The 18891-nt window shown below is 40.5% G+C and overlaps 1 protein-coding gene across 2 annotated transcripts in view; it reads left to right on the forward strand.

The window, feature by feature from the left end:
• Positions 1-18891, forward strand: part of Tox3 (TOX high mobility group box family member 3) — a 102635-nt gene that overhangs the window by 81285 nt on the left and 2459 nt on the right. For both annotated transcript variants that reach the window (XM_047529601.1, XM_047529602.1), the window contains exons 4-6: positions 8575-8844; positions 13081-13308; positions 14996-15076. In XM_047529601.1, coding sequence (XP_047385557.1) covers positions 8575-8844; positions 13081-13308; positions 14996-15076 — 579 coding nt within the window. The remainder of the gene's footprint in view (positions 1-8574; positions 8845-13080; positions 13309-14995; positions 15077-18891) is intronic.

An 18891-nucleotide genomic window follows, 5' to 3' on the forward strand; every position in this document is an offset into this window, starting at 1 on the left:
CTCAAATCAATTGAACAGTTACTTCAGTTGTGTTTATCTGGGGTGATGTTATTGTCAAAATGTATTTTTATTCTAAGTTAACACTAGAAGAGGCACAACTTACATAAGCAAAAGATTCCCTTTAAGTGGAAAAGGACCTAACTATACAAAGCCTAAGTAATAAAAAGGAAACCATGTTAACCTACAGCAAATATTTATTGAACACCTACTAAGTGCTACATATTGGGGGTTTTTGTTGTTGTTATATTGGTGCCAGGGATTGAAGCCAGGAACACTTAACAGAGCAACATACCCACCATTTTTATTTTTTATTTTGAGACAGGGTCTTGCTAAGTTGCTTAGGGTCTTGCTAAGTTGCTGAAGCCTTGAACTTGAGATCCTCCTGCCTCAGTCTCCCCAATTGTTGGGATTGTAGGTGTGCACATACCAGCTTATGTATTGTTCTTAATCATTATAGGCTGATTATACTATGTATGAAATTGTTTTCTTGATTACCAGTGTAATAACAAAAACTGAATATAGAAAGAATCTGAATATAGAAAGGTGCTTATCAAAATTGACTTTAATTTGGCTGTTACTATACCTTGACGATTTTCTGCTCCAAATGCCCAAGCTGTAGGCACTTTTACTACTGTTTTTCTTGGGAGAGTAAATAGCCTTGTACCATTCAGAGCTTAAAATAAGTATTCTTTATTCTCACCGACCCTGATCAACTAAGTGCTGTCCTTAAGGTTAAATTCAGGGTTATCTATTTATTAAAGTGGGGGTCTATTCCAGATTGCTGCTAACCCCAGTTAGCTCTCACGCAGTGTGATACGTGACTGCTTGCTTGATTCATAACATTTAAGGGAAAGCGTTGTTGGATAGTTATGCTGTGGTTTATGGCTCTGTATTTTCTTTGTAGCATGTATCTTTATAGTTGAGTGTTATGGGAACCAAGTAATTATCTTGGACCCGTCAAAATACTGTCGACATTATTCAGATTGCCCAACAAAACTGACACAGTGGCTCGAAAGTTTTTAGAGGGACAAAGGTGACTCTATGTCATTACCCCAGTTTCTTTTATCTGCGGCCCTGACTGTACTTGGAAATGGTTTCCTTTGCTTGTTCACCCCCTGCCCACTCTTCACCACAGTATGAGTTCCAGGAGGGCAGAAACCTGGCCTCTCTTGCCTACAGTAGCCACTAGACTGACCGATAGCAGGCCCTGAAGCTGTACTTGACTGGTTCATCCCATGAATGAATGAAAGAATGTGCCTTGACTGCTACATTAACTGGAGGGAAGGGGACATCCAGTATCCACAGCTGTGGAGGTAGAATTCCTCTTTATAATTTTCAGTAAGGACTGAAGGAAAAAAAAAAAAAAAATCCATAGAGCGGATTCCTTGGGAAAACAAAGGAGTTATGGAATATGTGTGAGTGAAATACCGTGAAGTGTGGATAATAAACTCATGACAATTTTGTTTTGTTAAGAAACTATTAATTAACTCTTGGAAGACTGTTTTCCATGAAACTTTCTTCTGGAGGTATGTTTGATTATAACCCTGAGAGTACTTATTAAGGAAAAATCTACTGTAGCGCAGATATTTTGATGAATATTGAGTTGGTGGTATGTGGTCTGTAATTACCATTAGTATGCATTAGGCTTATCTGTGTTTGTCCTAGGGTCTTCTGGGGTTAGCAATATACTAGCTACTTAAATATATATACAGTTAATTTGGAAATAAAATTTTAGCACTGTGATAGGACGTAACTAAATAATTGGGCATAAAATTACAGGCATGAAGTTCATATTTGTAGTGATTCTGATATTTATTAATACAAGTAATTTTTATTACAGATAATTGTTTAATTGCTCCATTTCTCAAGAAATATTGATTAAAAAACCAGCACAGTGAAAAATACATTTAGTCACACTCTCATACATATTTGGGTTATTTGTTTCTTAATTGGATGTTATCCTCTATGATGAAAACCTGATATTGGATTGTGACAGAGAATATTTATCTGTAAGTGTAGATAAAAGGTATATTAAGTGCATTTGCATATTGGATTTTTAAAATCTTTTATGTTGAAATCAATCCAGGTGGAAGGAAGCACCATTGTAGTGACCAAGAATGGTTAAAATTTGAATGGGAATATATAATATTTAAAACAAAAAAATCAAAAACGTCAATTTGAAAGCAAATATTATCTTATCTTTGCAAAAAAAAAAAAATGAAAGAAAGAAAACCCACAATACCCAGAAAACAATATTAGAGAGGTGTAATTACGTAGTTCTCAGTGTGAACACAGGTGAATACTGCCCTGCGCCAGGCCAGAAGGAACCAGGGAGGATGATTTAAATAGGTAGAGGAAGTAGTTTTCTTGAGTCAGGAAACAGAAGCAAACTGTACCCATTCCTTTTCCCCTGTCCTTCCCAAAGACATATCTTTGTTTGTATGACATACAGACAGGCTAATACAGCGTGGTGATTTATACAGTCAGCACATCCTTCACCTTCTGGTTCTCTTTCAGTCTTGATTAAGTCAAGGAGAAAGACTCAGTGGGGGCAAATCCTGTTTCACACATCTTCCTTGTTTTGTTTTATTGTTGATGTTGGTTTTGTGCTGGGGATTGAACCCAGGGGCACTTAACCACTGAGCCGCATCCTGGGTACCTTTTTATTTTTGATTTTTGAAACAGGGTCTCACTAAGTTGTTGAGGCTGACTTTGAACTTGCAATCCTCCTGCCTCAGCCTCCCTTGTTTCTGGGATAACAAGGATGTACCACCAAGCCCAGCCGCACCTCTCTTTTGTCTTCTTGAATAAGAGAAACCAGAAGTTAGGCCCAGAGCCTTAGACAGGTCCCATAGGTACGCTCACTCTTAACGGTATTCCTTTCTTCTCTTGGTATTTATTTGGCATTTCATTTGCCACGAGTGAATCTAGTTTTTCATTTATGTTAGTAATCTAAGGTTTCCTTTTAGATATTAAAAAATATCCAAATTTGAACAGTTCACTCAAATGATTAATGATCGATAATTGACTACGTTTCAGGCAATTTAAGAAAATCTACCAGAAATATCCTCTCTGGTTTCCCGCTGGACAGACGGAGAGGCCCTTCATCAGGCAGAGAGAGACGAGGGCCTGGGCTGAGCCCCCCACGTGCCCCAGCAGCACACGCAGGGGAGAAGGTCTTGTTGGGCACTGCCTGCATGAAGTGTGCCTTCAGGCCAACAGATCGAAGGCAGTGTTGTCCTATCAATGAGAGTAGCCCGCGAGGACCACGCCTGCCCACCCCACATGCCCTGTGATGGCGAAAATTAAGACTTCGTTTGCCTTCAAAACACAGATTGAGGAGTCAGGCTGCACATTTCTACTTGAACTAATTCAAAATGCCCACAGTTGATTTAAATGGGTCGCCCATGAGGAGTGGTCAGTTAGGTAGCATTTACTGGAAGGGACAAACCCACTAGCTGGAGAGATGCCATCCTGTCAATGTTCTGTGGCTTCCTTCTACACTGGGAATACAGTCCAGACTTCCTAAAATGGACCATAAAGCCTGTCACTTTATGGTCATTGCCCTTCCAGCCTTGTGGCGGGCCTTGCTTGTCCTGGCCCTGGGACGCTGGCCTCCACTTCTTTGCCTGTGCCATGCCTGCTCATGCCCAGGGCCTTGGCCCGTCTTCCTCTCTGCTTGGGATGCTCTACCTCTTCTCTAGCTAGTTAGCTTCCGCCTCCCTTCGTGCCCTATCTCTGTTGGCCCCCTTCTTCAGGACGCATCCTGTCCCTCCCCACCATGCATCCTCTGGCCCTTCCGACTCTCCAGTCCCACTGCATTTCCTCTCTACCTTGCCCAGCCTGCTTCCGGCTCTGCTGGTCTTTTCTGCCTCTTGAGTGGGCCAGGCTGGCTTCCCACTCTGCACGTGCTGTTCCCTCTGCCTGGAGCACGCTTCCCACCCAGCTTGGGTGGGGCTGACTCTTCTTGCCCTTCTGTATCTGGGCCTGTATCACCCTTTTTAAGAGGACTTCCTTGCTGGCCTAACAAACGCCACCATGCTCCCCAGTACCTTTTTTTATTTTTCCTAGCTTATTTATTTTTCTTCATGTCACAAGCTGAATCTTGTTTGTGCTCCTGCTTTCCATTTTTAAGGATAAATCACAGGCTTTGGATACAAACTCCCTTCTACCCTGAGTAGATGACCTCCATGATGTTTGTCCAATAGAGTTATTCTCAACAAGGGAGATTTTTGACATTTACCAATGTCTTGAGAGAGCATGGTTGTCAAAGCCTGATAGGAAAGGGACTGCTGGCATCTAGAGGGTAGAACCAGAGATGATGCCAAACATTCTACGATGCAGAGGAACCCCCTCCCCCAACAGAACTTTCCAGACCAAAATGTCAGTACTGAAATGGAGAACTCTTTGTCTAACATCAACAAATAGAGGACAAAGTTTTTCCAAATACTGGACAATTTAGGAAAGGATACAAACAAATACTACATATAAAATAAAATTGCAGGGCTGGGGATATAGTTTGGTGACAGAGCACCTGCCTAGCATGCTGGAGGCCCTGGGTTTGATCCCCAATAATGTAAAAAATAAAAGAGTTACAAAGCTCTCAGCATTCAGATCTTATTTCTGGTTGTGATAGTGACAACCTCTTGGAATGCACTGGGTTGTCTTGCTTTTAAGTAACCATTGGTAAATCTTCCAAGACCTAATTTTAGCAAGTGCGAGGTAATCATTTATAAAAACACATCAAATTTATTTAATTTATTCATGGTTATATATTTCCTGACTACTACATTACTACTGAGAAAAATCGTGAGCTGTCTTGGAGCCTATATAAATTACTTTGGCCTATATTTTGTTATACTCAATCTGGTGGTCCATTCCAAGTTTTGTTTCGGATCATGTTTAAAAGACACGATAATTTTCTTGTTTTCAAAGATAACAAGTATTGATATGTTGGCTTCGCCTGCCTGGCATATAGTAGGTGCTCAGGAAATACTTTTGAACTGAGCTGACAGCTTCCTCTTTTTAAGTGGGAATCCTAAGATCAAAGGAAATGTCTTCTAAAGGTTACATTTTTTTGTGTGGAAAATGATTGGCGCCTTTGGGGAATCAAGTTCCCCTAAGCAGTTGTTAATAATTGGTGACCCTAAAGGAGCTTGAATTTCTAAAGAGACACTTTGACCATTAATCTTCTTATACTATAATCCTCAAGCATGGGAAGTTATTACTAGATAACTGTGAGCTGTGGTAAATGCTAGCACATTTTGATGCGTTGATGATGTGAGGCAGAGGTTACTTGAAAATATTCCGGAGATAAAGATGGGGCTGGCATCTTTTTGGATCTGAAGACGACATGACTCTGAGTTCTGGCCCTACCTCCAGTATTCGCAGAAGAACCCTATCTTTCTGTAGTGAAATGTAGTGAAGAATCTCAGTGGAACAGAAATAGGAATGGGGCTGATTTTGTGAAAGGGGTGTGATGGTGGTGGAGACCTCCAGGGTCATCCATTCTCTTCTCTGCAGGTTCCTTCCACCTTGGACATATCTCAACTCCCCTGGAGCATAGTTTTGACAAGAAGCAAGAGTCACTGCTAACTTGGTGACCTAGGGAATCACTCTGATGGAAGAATTGATATAGTAATAGTATCCAAGTCAGAAGACTTTTTAGAGGATTAAATTAGAAAGTACACAGCACGTTTAGCAGAAGCTTCGGTACAAACACCTAGTAAGTGTCCCTTATGAGTACATTGACCACAGCTCCGCATCAGCAGGAGCTCTCCAGCAGTCTGCTCATATACAGGTGTAAATGGCAGGTAGAATTCAGGAAGAGCCGGCAGGCCGGAAGGAAGACCTGTTTTTGGTCTTCTGTTCCATTGTGAGATCTGTCTAAAATGCTGTGGTAGTGGTAAGTCCATCAAGCATCTCTCTGTGTTGATTTTCACATTCATTGGAGCCAAGAGGGCAAAGTAACTCCTCTGTTAATGAAAAAGCTGTATAAATCCAATTAGCATAGTTCATAGTCATGCTAGTTAAGTAATTTATTATTATACAGTCAGAATTAAAACAATTTCAGTGTATTCTGGACAGTGCTTGTTGATACTTGAAAACAACTAGATCTCAGTAAGTCTGAAAAGACTTTGAAAGCATCCTACAAGGAAGGAGTTTGTGGGAGTAAATTTAAGGATAAGCTAGGTAACTTAATGGCTTGTCATTGAGGGGTGGAAGTGACATAGTTGAATAATGATGGAACCTCAAAAGAACAGCGAAGAGTGGACAGACAGCTCAACACTGAGGAGACATGGATACATTTTTGGTTAGAATGGTAATCAAAAAAAAAAAAATAGAACTAAGTGTTTATATCAGATTCACTTTTGGGACATAAGCCTGAAGAATGTCACCTACCAAAAAATGTCATATTTTAGGAACAATGGAAGAGAATGTTGCCAATGAAAGAGGAAAGAGTGGGATTGTTTGGATATGTGTGACATTTTTCTTCAGGATTCCAGACTAATTTAATAATTCAGAAATTATGAGGAGATGGAAAATTTATTCCTTTAATATTAGACTCTAGCAGTTTGCTAGACCATTTTAACCACTTGGGTTATCTTCTGTTTAGTTTTTCCTGACTCAAATGTTTTATTTATTTATTTATTTGTTTGTTTGTTTTGTACTTTGGTGACGGCTTGTCAAAAATAGTGTAGATGGAAAAAGTCCAGTCTCTCCTCTTCATTCCCCCAGTACTGTCCCTTTTAATGTGACCTAATATAACCATCTGCACATTGTCCTCTTTCTTCTTTGTTCGTTTGTTTGTTTGGGGGGACCAGGTCTTAAACCTCAGCCCTTTTTAAAAAAAAAAAAATATTTATTTATTTTTATTTCGAGACAGTGCCTCACTAAGTTATTTAGGGCTTCAGTTAGTTGCAGAGGCTGGCTTTACTCTTGGGATCCTCCTACCTCAGCCTCCCAAGTTGCTGGGATTACAGGCGTGGACTACCATGTCCGGCCTTTGTTGTTGTTTAACAACAGAAAAGTACTGTGTTCTACAATTATTTTGCAACTTGTCCTTGTACTTGGATATCTTGTATGTCACTCTAGGTCAGTGGTGTGTTCACTGGGAATGATTTTCACCTCCCAGAAGGCAATGTCTAGAGACTTTTATTATTGTACCTGTATGGGTAGGAAGGTTTCTCTGAGCATCTAGAAGGTAGAGGCTGAGGGTACTGCTGAAGCATCTTCCATACACAGCACAAGCCCCACAACAAAAATTAAAATTATCTGATCCAAAATGTCAATGGAGCTGAGACTGAGAAACTCTGCCCTAGGTCAATATGCATAAATCTAATTCATTATTTTTAAAAGCTTCAGAGCACTTTGTAGTACCGTAGACCATAATTCAACTAGTTTCCTTTGATATCGTCTCTTACTTAGTAGCATTCGTATATTTAACATTAAGAAATTTAGTTTTTTACAATTTATTGTGCTTCTTTAAAGAACAAAAATAAGCCTTCTCCGAAGGACTCAAAAGAGGGACTGTTAAGAATTCATAGGCTTGTGTATAAAATTAGATTCTGGGTCACTGAGAGTCAAGAAAATTTGGTTTCAGTAAAATCACAGACTCACTCTCAATGACAAGTCTTGAAGTCATTCGAAAAGCATGTCTTCATTTTTTGATTCTTTGGAATTAAAAAAGACAAGAATAAAAAAGAAGCAGCAATAACTTTATAAAACCTTTTGTACAACTCCCAGAACAGAGAAGGCTACTTTTGAAGTCACCGAAACCACTTTCAGAGAAAACTAATTCTGATGATCTCCACCTTCTCTTTCCACATTAAAAAAGAAAGAACGAAAGAAAGAAAGAAAAAAGAAAATCCATTAGTACATTTAATCATGGTGCATCGAACAAAAGAAAACAAAGTGGGTTTAAATGAAAAGCTGGTATCTGATCCGAAAGACAGGGAATGACTTCCAGATGCCGTTGAACATGTATCCGGCATCGGAGGGCCCCTCTGGTTAACTGTGGGGGTCGCACAGATAGGATGCCCTGCAGCAGGCACGTGTTCTGTGAAAGCAAAGCTCTGTGTTTCCCGAGTCTGTCCTCCCTGTGTGTCACTGTGTCCCTGGAAGGATAAAGTGAAGGACTGACTCCCCTTGACTCACAGAGCTGGGTGGAGGGAAAAAGAACCGTGTTGTGGGCGAGAAGACCAGTTGTGAGCCCAAAAAGGCTGGGTCCCTGCTTCTACCTTTCCTTGGTGATTGTTTCCGCCTTGAGCAGCAGGAGTTTTATTGTTCCTTTAGCTAATAGCCTTAAAAAATAAACAAACAAACAAATAAATAAATAAAATCATCCAAAGACAGTTCTACAGTGAAACAGCCTGGGCTGGGTATTTGGGTTTTATGCTTCTGACCTTACGATGACGTGGCATGGGTCTTTATATTGAATTAATTCATGAGGAATATCATCCTGCCATCGTCCAACCTGTCAAAATTGCAACAGGTCAGATCTAAGGAGCTGCTAACCTTGTCTGTTCATGGGTATCTGGGAAAACTAAGTCTCTCCCGCCGTTGCCTTTGCAGGATCAGACCCACACACAAGTGTCTCAGTACCGCCAGGATCCCTCCTTGATCATGAGGTCCATCGTGCACATGAGCGATGCGGCTCGATCTGGGATCATGCCTCCTGCCCAGCTCACCACCATCAACCAGTCCCAGCTCAGTGCCCAGCTGGGCTTGAATCTGGGAGGTGCCAGCATGCCCCACACGTCTCCTTCACCTCCAGCCAGCAAATCGGCCACTCCCTCTCCTTCCAGCTCCATCAACGAGGAGGATGCCGAAGAAGCCAACAGAGTAAGTTCAAGCTGCCTTAGCGTGTCACGCCCCAGAGAACGGGGCTCGTCCCCTGCCTGTGAATTTCATTCTTGGTCTCACCTTTGTTTCCTCATGGATTTAGAGTCACATTTAAGTTTATGCTGGTTAAATATTTTTCTTCACTCATATTTATTTTCACTAGAAAGGGTATAGACTAGAAATTGGGAGATCTGCTTTCTCTTAGTAAATTTTGATCGTTCACATCTTTGTTTTTATCATGGGAATCATATATTTTTTAACTCTATAGATTGCATTTATGACTTTTTTGAATGCCTGGATGAATATCTTTTTTTTTTTTTTGGTACTGGGGATCGAACCTAGAGGAACTTTACCACTGAGCTACAACCCCAGTCCTTTTTATTTTTTATTTCGAGACAGGGTCTCATTAATTTGCTGAGGGTCTTGATAAGTTGCTGAGGCTGGCCTCTAACATGTGATCCTCCTGCCTCAGCCTCCTGAGTCACTGGAATTACAGGCATGTGCCTCACCACACCTGGCTAGCACAAATAACTTCAATGAAAAGAATACTGTAATAATTCACAATTACTCTTTTTTGTGAATTCTGGGTTGTACACCTACTCTGTACTTTGACATTTTACTTGGTTCTGGTGATAAAAAGATTTATAAGAGAATTACTGCCCAAGGGACTCCCCATTGAGCAGGAATAGCAGTGTTAAAAAGTAACTCCAGATGCGATTAAGGGTATAATTGATGTATCGGGTGTGCTGGGATTATAATCAATTCTGCTTGGGAGAGTGATTTGAGGAAGACTTGATTGAGGAGGTTGTATTTGAATGAGGTCTAAGAGGATGCATAAAAGTTTGTGAGGCAGAAGAGAGAGGCCAGCATCCCAGTATGGAAGAACACTGAGAAGTAATGGAAAGTATGTGTCAATTTATGAGTATCATGACCTTTGATATGGGGGAGGGGAGAAATAGAAGAAAGAAATGACGTAAACGTGGTGACCTTTCTTCTGATGGTAGTTGAGAGCTGATTAATTATTTGCACAGAGGAACGGCCTAAGCAAACTGATGCTTTGGGAAGGCAACTGGAGCTATATTTAGAATGCATGACAAAGGGAGGAACCAGAGAAAAGGAAATCAATTAGAAGATTTTTGTTTGTTTGTTTTCTTTCATCAAAGGGCGGATTGGGCAGGAGGTACCGGATTAATGAGACATTTAGCACAGAGACTCATTAAGATACAGTGATCCATTGGTATTTGAAGAAGAGATCAATTGAGTTTTAGTCTGAAGATAACGTGAATACCTGTCAGGGATAGGATGCACCTAGAAAGAGAGAGAAGTGTCCCCACCCCAGACCCACCCCCAGGGGGAGGATGAGTGTGGCATGCAATGGTTGAAGTTAGGTGCTTAAATTTGAGTCTAGAGCTCACTTCATTGGAGCTGGAACTATAGACTGGGCAACCACCACCCACAGATGTGAAGACATGGAAGTAATCAGGATTTCTTAGAGAGGGTAAGGAGCAAGTCAAGGCCAGAACTTTCAGAGCATTATTTATTTTTAGTCAATGGAAGTAAAGGAACTAGAGAAGATCGGGACTGATGGAGAGGGCTGGAGAGGTGGCTCAGTGGTACAGTGCTTGCCTGGCACATGGGTGGCCCTGGGTTGGATCCTCAGCACTGGAAGAAAAAGCCAAAAATAAGGGGAAGGGGGGAGCAAGAGAGAGAAAGAGAAGGATGGAAAAAAGAGGAGGGAGGTTAGAGCAGTATGCAGAAACCAAAGTGTCTTGTGGTGTCAAATTAGCTCTGCATTGAGCTCAGGGTGGGCAGATGCAGGGTCTGTAATACTCGCAAGGACTTCAGCATGGTGAAGTGAGAAATAAAGAAACTCAAGGCACATAGGACACAGCTTGGTGGTGGCCATCCATTATGCATCCAGGTAGAGTCCTTTCACCGTGTACCTATATCCACTGATCAGACTGACTTTTTTTTTCCTGCGGTGCTGGGGATCGAACCCAGGGCCTCGTGCTTGCAAGGCAAGCACTCTACCGACTGAGCTATCTCCCCAGCCCCAGACTGACTTTTGTACCAAACTGAAATCATCACATCTAAGGAGAACCTTCTCCATCACTCCTGTCTTTCTCCATTTTAAGTGAGAGACTTGGTTTTATGTGAAAGCATCTGGGTCTCCGATTTATTACCTTTTAAATAACAGCTGAGAAAGGAGGATTAAAATGAGAGTTAATTATGTCTCTTTTGGGTAAAGCCGTTTCTTCAGCTTTCCCAACACTTTAAATTCAACCGCACAAAAGTTTCTCCAGGAAAATTTATCCTGAACGTTTATTTAAACAGTGGGAGTCTTCATTTCTGGTTTATCCTTAAAAAGTAGTAATAACTAAGGCCAGTTACAGTTTTACGAGAGAAGCAGCGAAGGTTGTGGACATTTGTACCTTGTTTTACAGAGAATACAATTGAACTCCTTTCATTTGGAGAAAAAAACAAACAAACAAACAAAAGACAAAACTGCACTATAAATTGTCACAGGTCAGGGTGTTTACTTTGGGCACAAATGGTATCAAATTTTCTTCCAGAAAAATAATATAGTTGGTTTGACTCAATTAGAAAAACATGTGCGAATTTATATTTTATTTTCATTGTCGTACATTAATGTTTTCGTTGAAGGAAAACTTGGCTCCAGTTCAAGCTCTAACTGAAAGATATGGGGTTCCTTTGCAAGTTCAGATTCATTAAGGTGAATTAAACAAGGCTCATTGAGATTTTAGGAAAAAGACAATGGGGTCTACAGATTTATTGAATTGTGTAAGTTCTTAAAAAATGGCATCTTGGAGGGGAGGCGAGATAAGATGTAACACCCTCTGAAGCATTTCAGCTACCTGTCAGCCAGGGTGGGTGTTCTTACTCCTAGGACAGGAATCTAGAAAGCCAGTGGTTTCTAAACCTCTGAAGGTTCAGAGTTCTCAAAAAAAAAAAAAAAAAAAAATCTACTTACCAGTTTCCTCCCTAAGAATTTTGGTAATTGGATTAAGTTCCAAATGACCCTCATTCAGAAAGTAATAATACTCTAGGAATATTTGAATTAGGATTCAAGGCCATTAAAAGCCAATCTGTTAGTAACTTGAATCTATCTCAGCTGATCTTGCCCAAGGCTGGCTTTTAAAACAGAATTTGTCAAACACTTCAGGGTTCTTGATGAAGTTAACTGAAAATTGTTTTCAATATAATTGTACTGTAATCGAGGGGAGGAAAAAAAAAAAACAAGGTTGATAAATCATTTCTTTTGCTTCTCTGATAAGGATCTCATATGATCAATAAAATTAGATGATAAGAAGTGAATGTGAAGCTTAGCAGTCTGTAAATGGGGCAGGAAGTGGTGGAAAATCTAAGGATCTATACTGTTTCATTTCCATGGTCTTGACTTCAGAATTCATAATGTGAATTTCTTGTGTGTCAGGTTACTTACCACATATAATAAATATCATCTTATTAGTCTTCTTGTTAGTCTTGGTGATGTTAAGTAAGTATCAACTGTGGTTCTTTTACAGGTTTTTAATTTTATGGAGAATATCAATTTCCTTTTTATCTCCAGTTAAAGTGGTTCTGACATTTTTACATTTCTTGTTATCCTGTCCTTTAGAAAGTTATTGTTATTTTAGAAAATAAAGATGACCTTTCCTTTATTGTGCAAGTGTAGTGATTATAGCTCCTTTCTCTTTGGAGTTTCCAGAGACTCATTAGCAAAGTAACATTCTGGAAAAAAAAAAAAAAAAAAATCAGGCTTAAGAAAAATCAATGGAGTCCGATCATACATATGGCATATAATTGTGGCAAGGGACCTTGTTTAAACACCCGGATGTGATCCACATCTTGGATATTATTAGGTTTTACTTCTAAAACCTCTGAAAGTAAAATATTTTGCTTGTGTGTGCACCGGCATATATCTATAGCATTGCCCGGTACAGTGTTCTGTTTTTTCATTACTCATAATTGCTATTTAGAGCATATGCTGTGAATGTATTGAAGATACTTCTGGGTCTCATTAATCAGTGTTCTAAATGCTAATCTCTGCTGTCCAGTTAACTCTCAGCAAATCCGCCCCTCCCCCGCTTTTGGTGGCGATTCATCTGTTGATGATGCTTTAACAAAACCTTCAAAGAACAATTGTGGATCTGAGCAAGTCTCGCTGTATTCTCTGCAAGTACATTCTAGGCAGTGAATTTTCTTCCCGCTTTGCAGGCCATTGGAGAGAAAAGAGCGGCTCCAGATTCTGGCAAGAAGCCCAAGACTCCAAAGAAAAAGAAAAAGAAAGATCCCAATGAGCCGCAGAAGCCAGTATCAGCATATGCCCTGTTTTTCAGAGACACACAGGCTGCAATTAAAGGTCAAAACCCCAATGCAACCTTCGGAGAGGTCTCAAAAATCGTCGCGTCTATGTGGGACAGTCTTGGAGAGGAGCAGAAGCAGGTGAGGCAAAGATCTAGCGTGGCCATGTATTAAGAAGTTACCAGAATACTCCTCATGCCTTTTCTGAGTGCATCCATTCTGTTAATATGATTGCTTCTACAAAAGACTTTCTAAGCTATGGCATTAAAACACATGCATATAAATCCAAGCAACTCTCTAGTTACATTGATTTCTCGGTCAGTTTAAGGGTGCATGTTCAGAATCTGGTCACAGGAGGGTTGGAAGAAATCCAGGCAGTAGCCTGCAAGCATAAACTTTTGATGATAATCTTTTCATTTTAAATAATGTGGAATTTTTTTTTCCCTTTGTTCAAAAAGGGCCCTACAAAGGGATTAGGTCCATCCTGCTTGCTTTCCCATTGATCATCTTTCTGAACCCTTGTGCTATCCTGGTGGGTTTCCAAACTTTGAAGCTGCCTCTGCATGTCTCATTATTGTCACTGGGCATTTGAAATTTTATTCCAAGTTCATTTTAAAGCTAGGCAGTGTGAGAGGTATTCAGAGATTAGCCATGCTGGTGGGAGATACTTCCTCAGGGGCCTAGCCCTCTCCTTCCCCTTAAAACTCCTCCACGCGATTGAAGAGAAGAATGGCTTCCTCAGGGGCTGGTCCTCCCCTTGCTGCTTGCATGAAACCCAATTGCCATTAATAGGAGTTAACTTTTACATATCCACCGAAGTTAGTGATAAAATAGAATTATCGTTCCAGGAATGAAGAGTGGAAAACTTTTGATTTTGTTTTGTTTTGTTTTAGAAATCCTGAACTCATTTCTGGTGCCTGTTTCATTAGAAGGGTGCAACTATTGAAATTCCCTGTTTGTTTGCCATAAGCTTATTTTATCACATGTTCAGAAGACTGATTTTCTGTCCCCAAATGAAGTTCTAAGGAACTGGCAAACTGAACTTTTACACTCTGAAGAGAAAGATAGTTGCAGTTTGGCCTACCACCCAACCATCAGACCATTTTAGAAAAGGAAGTCCAAATCATATGTAATATACTGGGATTTAATTGTGTCATTCATTGGTCCCCCTATGGAAATCTCCCACCTTGTATTATTTCTGTAATTATTTTTTTTGTTTTGGCGGGGAGGTGCTGGGGATCGAACCCAGGGGCACTTAACTACTGAGCCACATCCCCAGCTCTTTTTTATATTTTATTTAGAGACAGGGCCTCACTGAGTTCCTTAGCACCTCACTAAGTTGCTGAGGCTGGCTTTGAACTCGAGGTCCTCCTGCCTCAGCCTCCCGTGCCACTGGGAGTACAGGCTTCTTCCACTGTGCCCAGTTGTTGTTTGTTTTTAATACTCTGATTTGCTACAGTTTAGAAACGCACACAAGGAAAAGAAGACACGGATAGAGAAACTCATTATTTACTAGAATTTAAGCCATTTGCGGCAAAGCTGGTTATTTCCTGCCTTAGCGTGAGGCCTTCAGCTCTGAAGGAATCTGTAGCAACCCAGGATCTTTTTCTCATTCATAGAATAAACATCCCAATTGTGTTGCGGTGCTGAGGGCAGGTTAGGTGTGTTTTCAATATCCGCGTGCTTGTGTGTAATGTTTGAAAATCAAAGCACGGAGAGACCAAACTTTTTAGGTGAATGATGTTTATGTGACCTAATTTGTGTGGCTGTTATTTTATAGCTGAGAATTTATAAGCTAAAGGCGGTGCTAATTGTGGTCTTTTAATAGGTATATAAAAGGAAAACGGAAGCTGCCAAAAAGGAATACCTGAAGGCCCTGGCTGCTTATAGGGCCAGCCTGGTTTCTAAGGTAAGCCTGCGTTCAGGCTGGAGAGCAGCCCTCCAGCCCGGAAATCACAAAGGCATCTCCCCTGAGAGCTGACGAGAGTATCTGAACCACTCCAACTCGTTCCCATCAGAGATTAGCCGAACAGTGGTGTGAGCAGTAGGACTTCATTGAGGCTGAGTTGTTGCTAGAAGGTTCGCAGATCTTTACGCAGGTGTATGTGACCCTACGGATAAATCATCAGTGGCCTCTTAACTCTTCCTTTGTGTCAGAGTTTGGAATCTGTCTTAATGTCCTTGATTTAAAACTGGGAGGTGACTTTGTCAGGCATTTTTGAACACTGTATCATAAATTCTCCAGTAGTTACATTATCCTCATAGGCAATGGTACATTTTTAAAGAAGTTTTTATTTGTTCTTTTTAGTTATACATGAGAGTAGTTCGACATGTCATACACGCGCGGAGTATAACTTCCCATTCCTGTGGTCGTACATGATGTGGAGTTACATTGGTCCTGTATTCATATATGAACATAGGAAAGCTATGTCCGATTCATTTTACTATCGTTCCCATTCCCCTTCTCCATCTCTTCCCCCCACTCGGCCCTGCCCAATCTGGTGAACACACCCCATCCCTACCCCACCCATTGCGAGTCAACATCCAAATATCAGAGAGAACATTTGGCCTTTGTTTTTTTGGGGGAATTGGCTTATTTCACTTAGCATGATAGTCTCCAGTTCCATCCATTTACCACAAATGCCATAATTTTATTCATCTTTATGACTGAGTAATATTCCATTGTGTTATGTACCACATTTTTTTTTATCCATTCATCTGTTGAAGGGCACATAGGTTGATTCTATAGCCTTAGCAATTGTGAATTGAGCTACTTTAAACACTGATGTGGCTGTATCACTGTAGTATGCTGATTTTAAGTACTTTGGGAACATACTGAGGATTGGGATAACCGGGTCAAATGGTGGTTTTATACCAAGTTTTCTGAGAAATCTCTACACTGCTTTCCATAGTGGTTGCACTAATTTGCAGTCCTGCCAGCAATATATGAGTGTCAATGGTGCATTTTTGACCAAACTGTTCTACATAATATAAATAAATAAACCCTCATGATTATTTAAAATATAGAATAAATAAATGCTCTAAGTACTAAGACAAAGTGTATATATTACACATAGAATATATAATGGACCCTGATGTATTAATCAATCCCAAGGCAAATGCCAACTCTAGTTAATTGTTATCTTGATCCAAAAGGAGTGTGAGCTCAGTTGCTTTTGGGTTTATTTATTATTTTGCAGTGCTGGAGATTGAACTTAGGGCCTCGTGCATGTTAGACAAATACTCTACCACTGAGCTACATCCCCAACCCTGAACTCTTGGATCATTTTAATATTTAATTAACATTGTCTTTACCTAGAATTTAGATGGACTTTGGGGAGCACAGTGTGAACTAACGTTTTTGCGTTGCCACATTTCTTCTGGGAAGCAGAGATCCATTTCATTGTCAGTGTTGCCTCAGGTACGACAGAGGAACGTGAGGCCCTGGTGAAAGGGTCGCTGCCTTTTTTCTCTTTTTTACCTGAGTTTTTTTCTGCATATGAAGATTTGCCAGTGGCAGCTGCTCAGACTCAGATCAACAGAGGTCCTCCTGCCTTTGTTGACAGCTTTCAGGACACTTCCCACTTTCCCTGGAAAGAGGAAACATTTATTGAGTCAATAGCAAAATCTTTCTCTCGGGCCTGGAAGATAGACTGATTCTGTACTCAGATTTGCACACTGATGGAAAACTGTGCGAGCTACAGATGTTGACACTTGCAGTATAGGTGGTTAATGAGATGGGAGTGCAGTGAAGAGACCATTGGTGTGTGCATGCACTTCTTAAGTGGATCATTTATTCATTCATTTACCCAGAAGCAGGTACAAGTGATCTTTGTGCATCAAAGCATGAATAATGGACCGTACAAGGATTTAAGCCAAGAACCAGTACCTCAGATAGCAACCATGGTTGGGCTTATCAAATCTGTGACTAACTTAGAAGGCATAACTTAAAAGTGCTACATTGTATTAGAATCAGGATCCAGAGATATTTCCAGATGGACTTCAATAACTTCCCCCAAAATCTGATAGGACCAAATTTTTAAGAATAAACCTGAAAGTACTCTCTGTTTGTTTTTTTAACTCAGTACATTGCTATTTGGGAGGATCCTAAATCTATATTCAGAGACCTAAAACAGTTCTTGAGGTATAAGCTCGAATCATTTCATCCTGAATCAAAAGTGTGAAATAGCTGCTAACACAGTGATCTCATAGGAGGCAGCTTCTAATTGCACAGGCTGATAATCAGACCGTCAGCAGAACTGGGCGATTTGGAACCCATAATTTAAAGAGACGGGGACCCATCCCAGGCCGTCCAGTGTGTTGCCTCCATGCTGGTGAAGAGTGAAAATCAAATCCTAGTAGAATAATTGAAAGAATCAAGGAGACAAGCAATTGGGCACATATGATCTTAGTCTTCAAATATAAGAGCCACAATGTCAGGGGAGCTAATTGGGATCTCCATGTCCTAGATGGACTGCTTATCCAAGGGGTGAAATTACCCAGAGCAAGAACTCCGCCTCGTGGTTACAGATCACCATGGGTGGTACACCGTATTCCCATTTATCGGACACCTCTGTGTGCAAGAGCCTGGGATTTCCTTCCTTCAGTAATGACCCCACTGTCACTTTTCATCTTCAAGGAAATTAAGAGAAGCTTACTATTAAACCATAAGAGAGTAAACATGGTGGGCAAGCAGGGGGGACTCTACGATCACCCCCACCCCAGCTCCGTTTACCATCAAGGTGGCCCCTTTTAAAAGTAGTGATGCAGTTGCCCATGGAGATTTTCCTTGTGGTTTCTTCCTTGAGACTACTAGCTTGGTGGTTTTTTAAATATTAGACTATATATGATCCATATATATGTTTATATGTACAAAATTGTGTGTACTCTACCTTTTGGGTCATTTCATGAGTTTTTTTTTTTTTTTTTTTTTTAAGACAATTTTGAGTATTCTTAGCTATCTTCTTTCCCAAAGACTTTTCAGAATGGGACCTCCAGTAGCATGCAGTCACACTGGGCTTTTGCAAGGGAGAGAGTGGGGAGAGACTGGAGGGATGGTGCTTTACAGTGGCAATTTTGTGTTCAATCAGAAGCCATCAGAAATGACTTTGTATCCTTGGGTGACTCCTTATGATTTCTCAGGTTTCTTCCAATAGCAGTGTTTTATAATTGGAGTTGCAAAAACCTATAAGTATTTTAAATCATGGAGATACTAGATGGCCACTGGGTGCCTCCAAAGTGCCCCCTGCTACTTCCTTCTCAAAAGACACCTCTAATTTTGTGGAAAAAGAGAAGAAAGAAAACAGTCTTTCAGATGAAGCATTCCAATCACTGTGGCATTTGTGAAATAATTTACTTCTGTGGAAGTATTATGTTTTTAGCACAGAATGGCATGGGTAGTTTCCATGTTGGCCCACAGATCTGTCAAGAGTCATCAACAGGTTGTTCAGTCACATGAAGGTTGAACATTCTCCTCTTATCCTTTGATAAATTCTGGAGATCTTCAAAGATAATGGGTAGCCAGGCCTGGTGGCCCACATCTGTAATCCCAGACAGGATTGCAAATTCAAAGCCAGACTCAGCAACTTGGCAAGGACATATGCAACTTAGCAAGACCCTGTCTCAAAGTGGAAAATTAAAAAGGGGTTGGGGATGTGGCTTAGTGTTTAAGCTCTCTTGGGTTCAATTTCCAGTACCAAAAAAAAAAAAAAAAAAAAAAAATCA

This window comes from Sciurus carolinensis, chromosome 16 (genome assembly GCF_902686445.1).
Source record: "Sciurus carolinensis chromosome 16, mSciCar1.2, whole genome shotgun sequence".
NCBI lineage: Eukaryota > Metazoa > Chordata > Mammalia > Rodentia > Sciuridae > Sciurus > Sciurus carolinensis.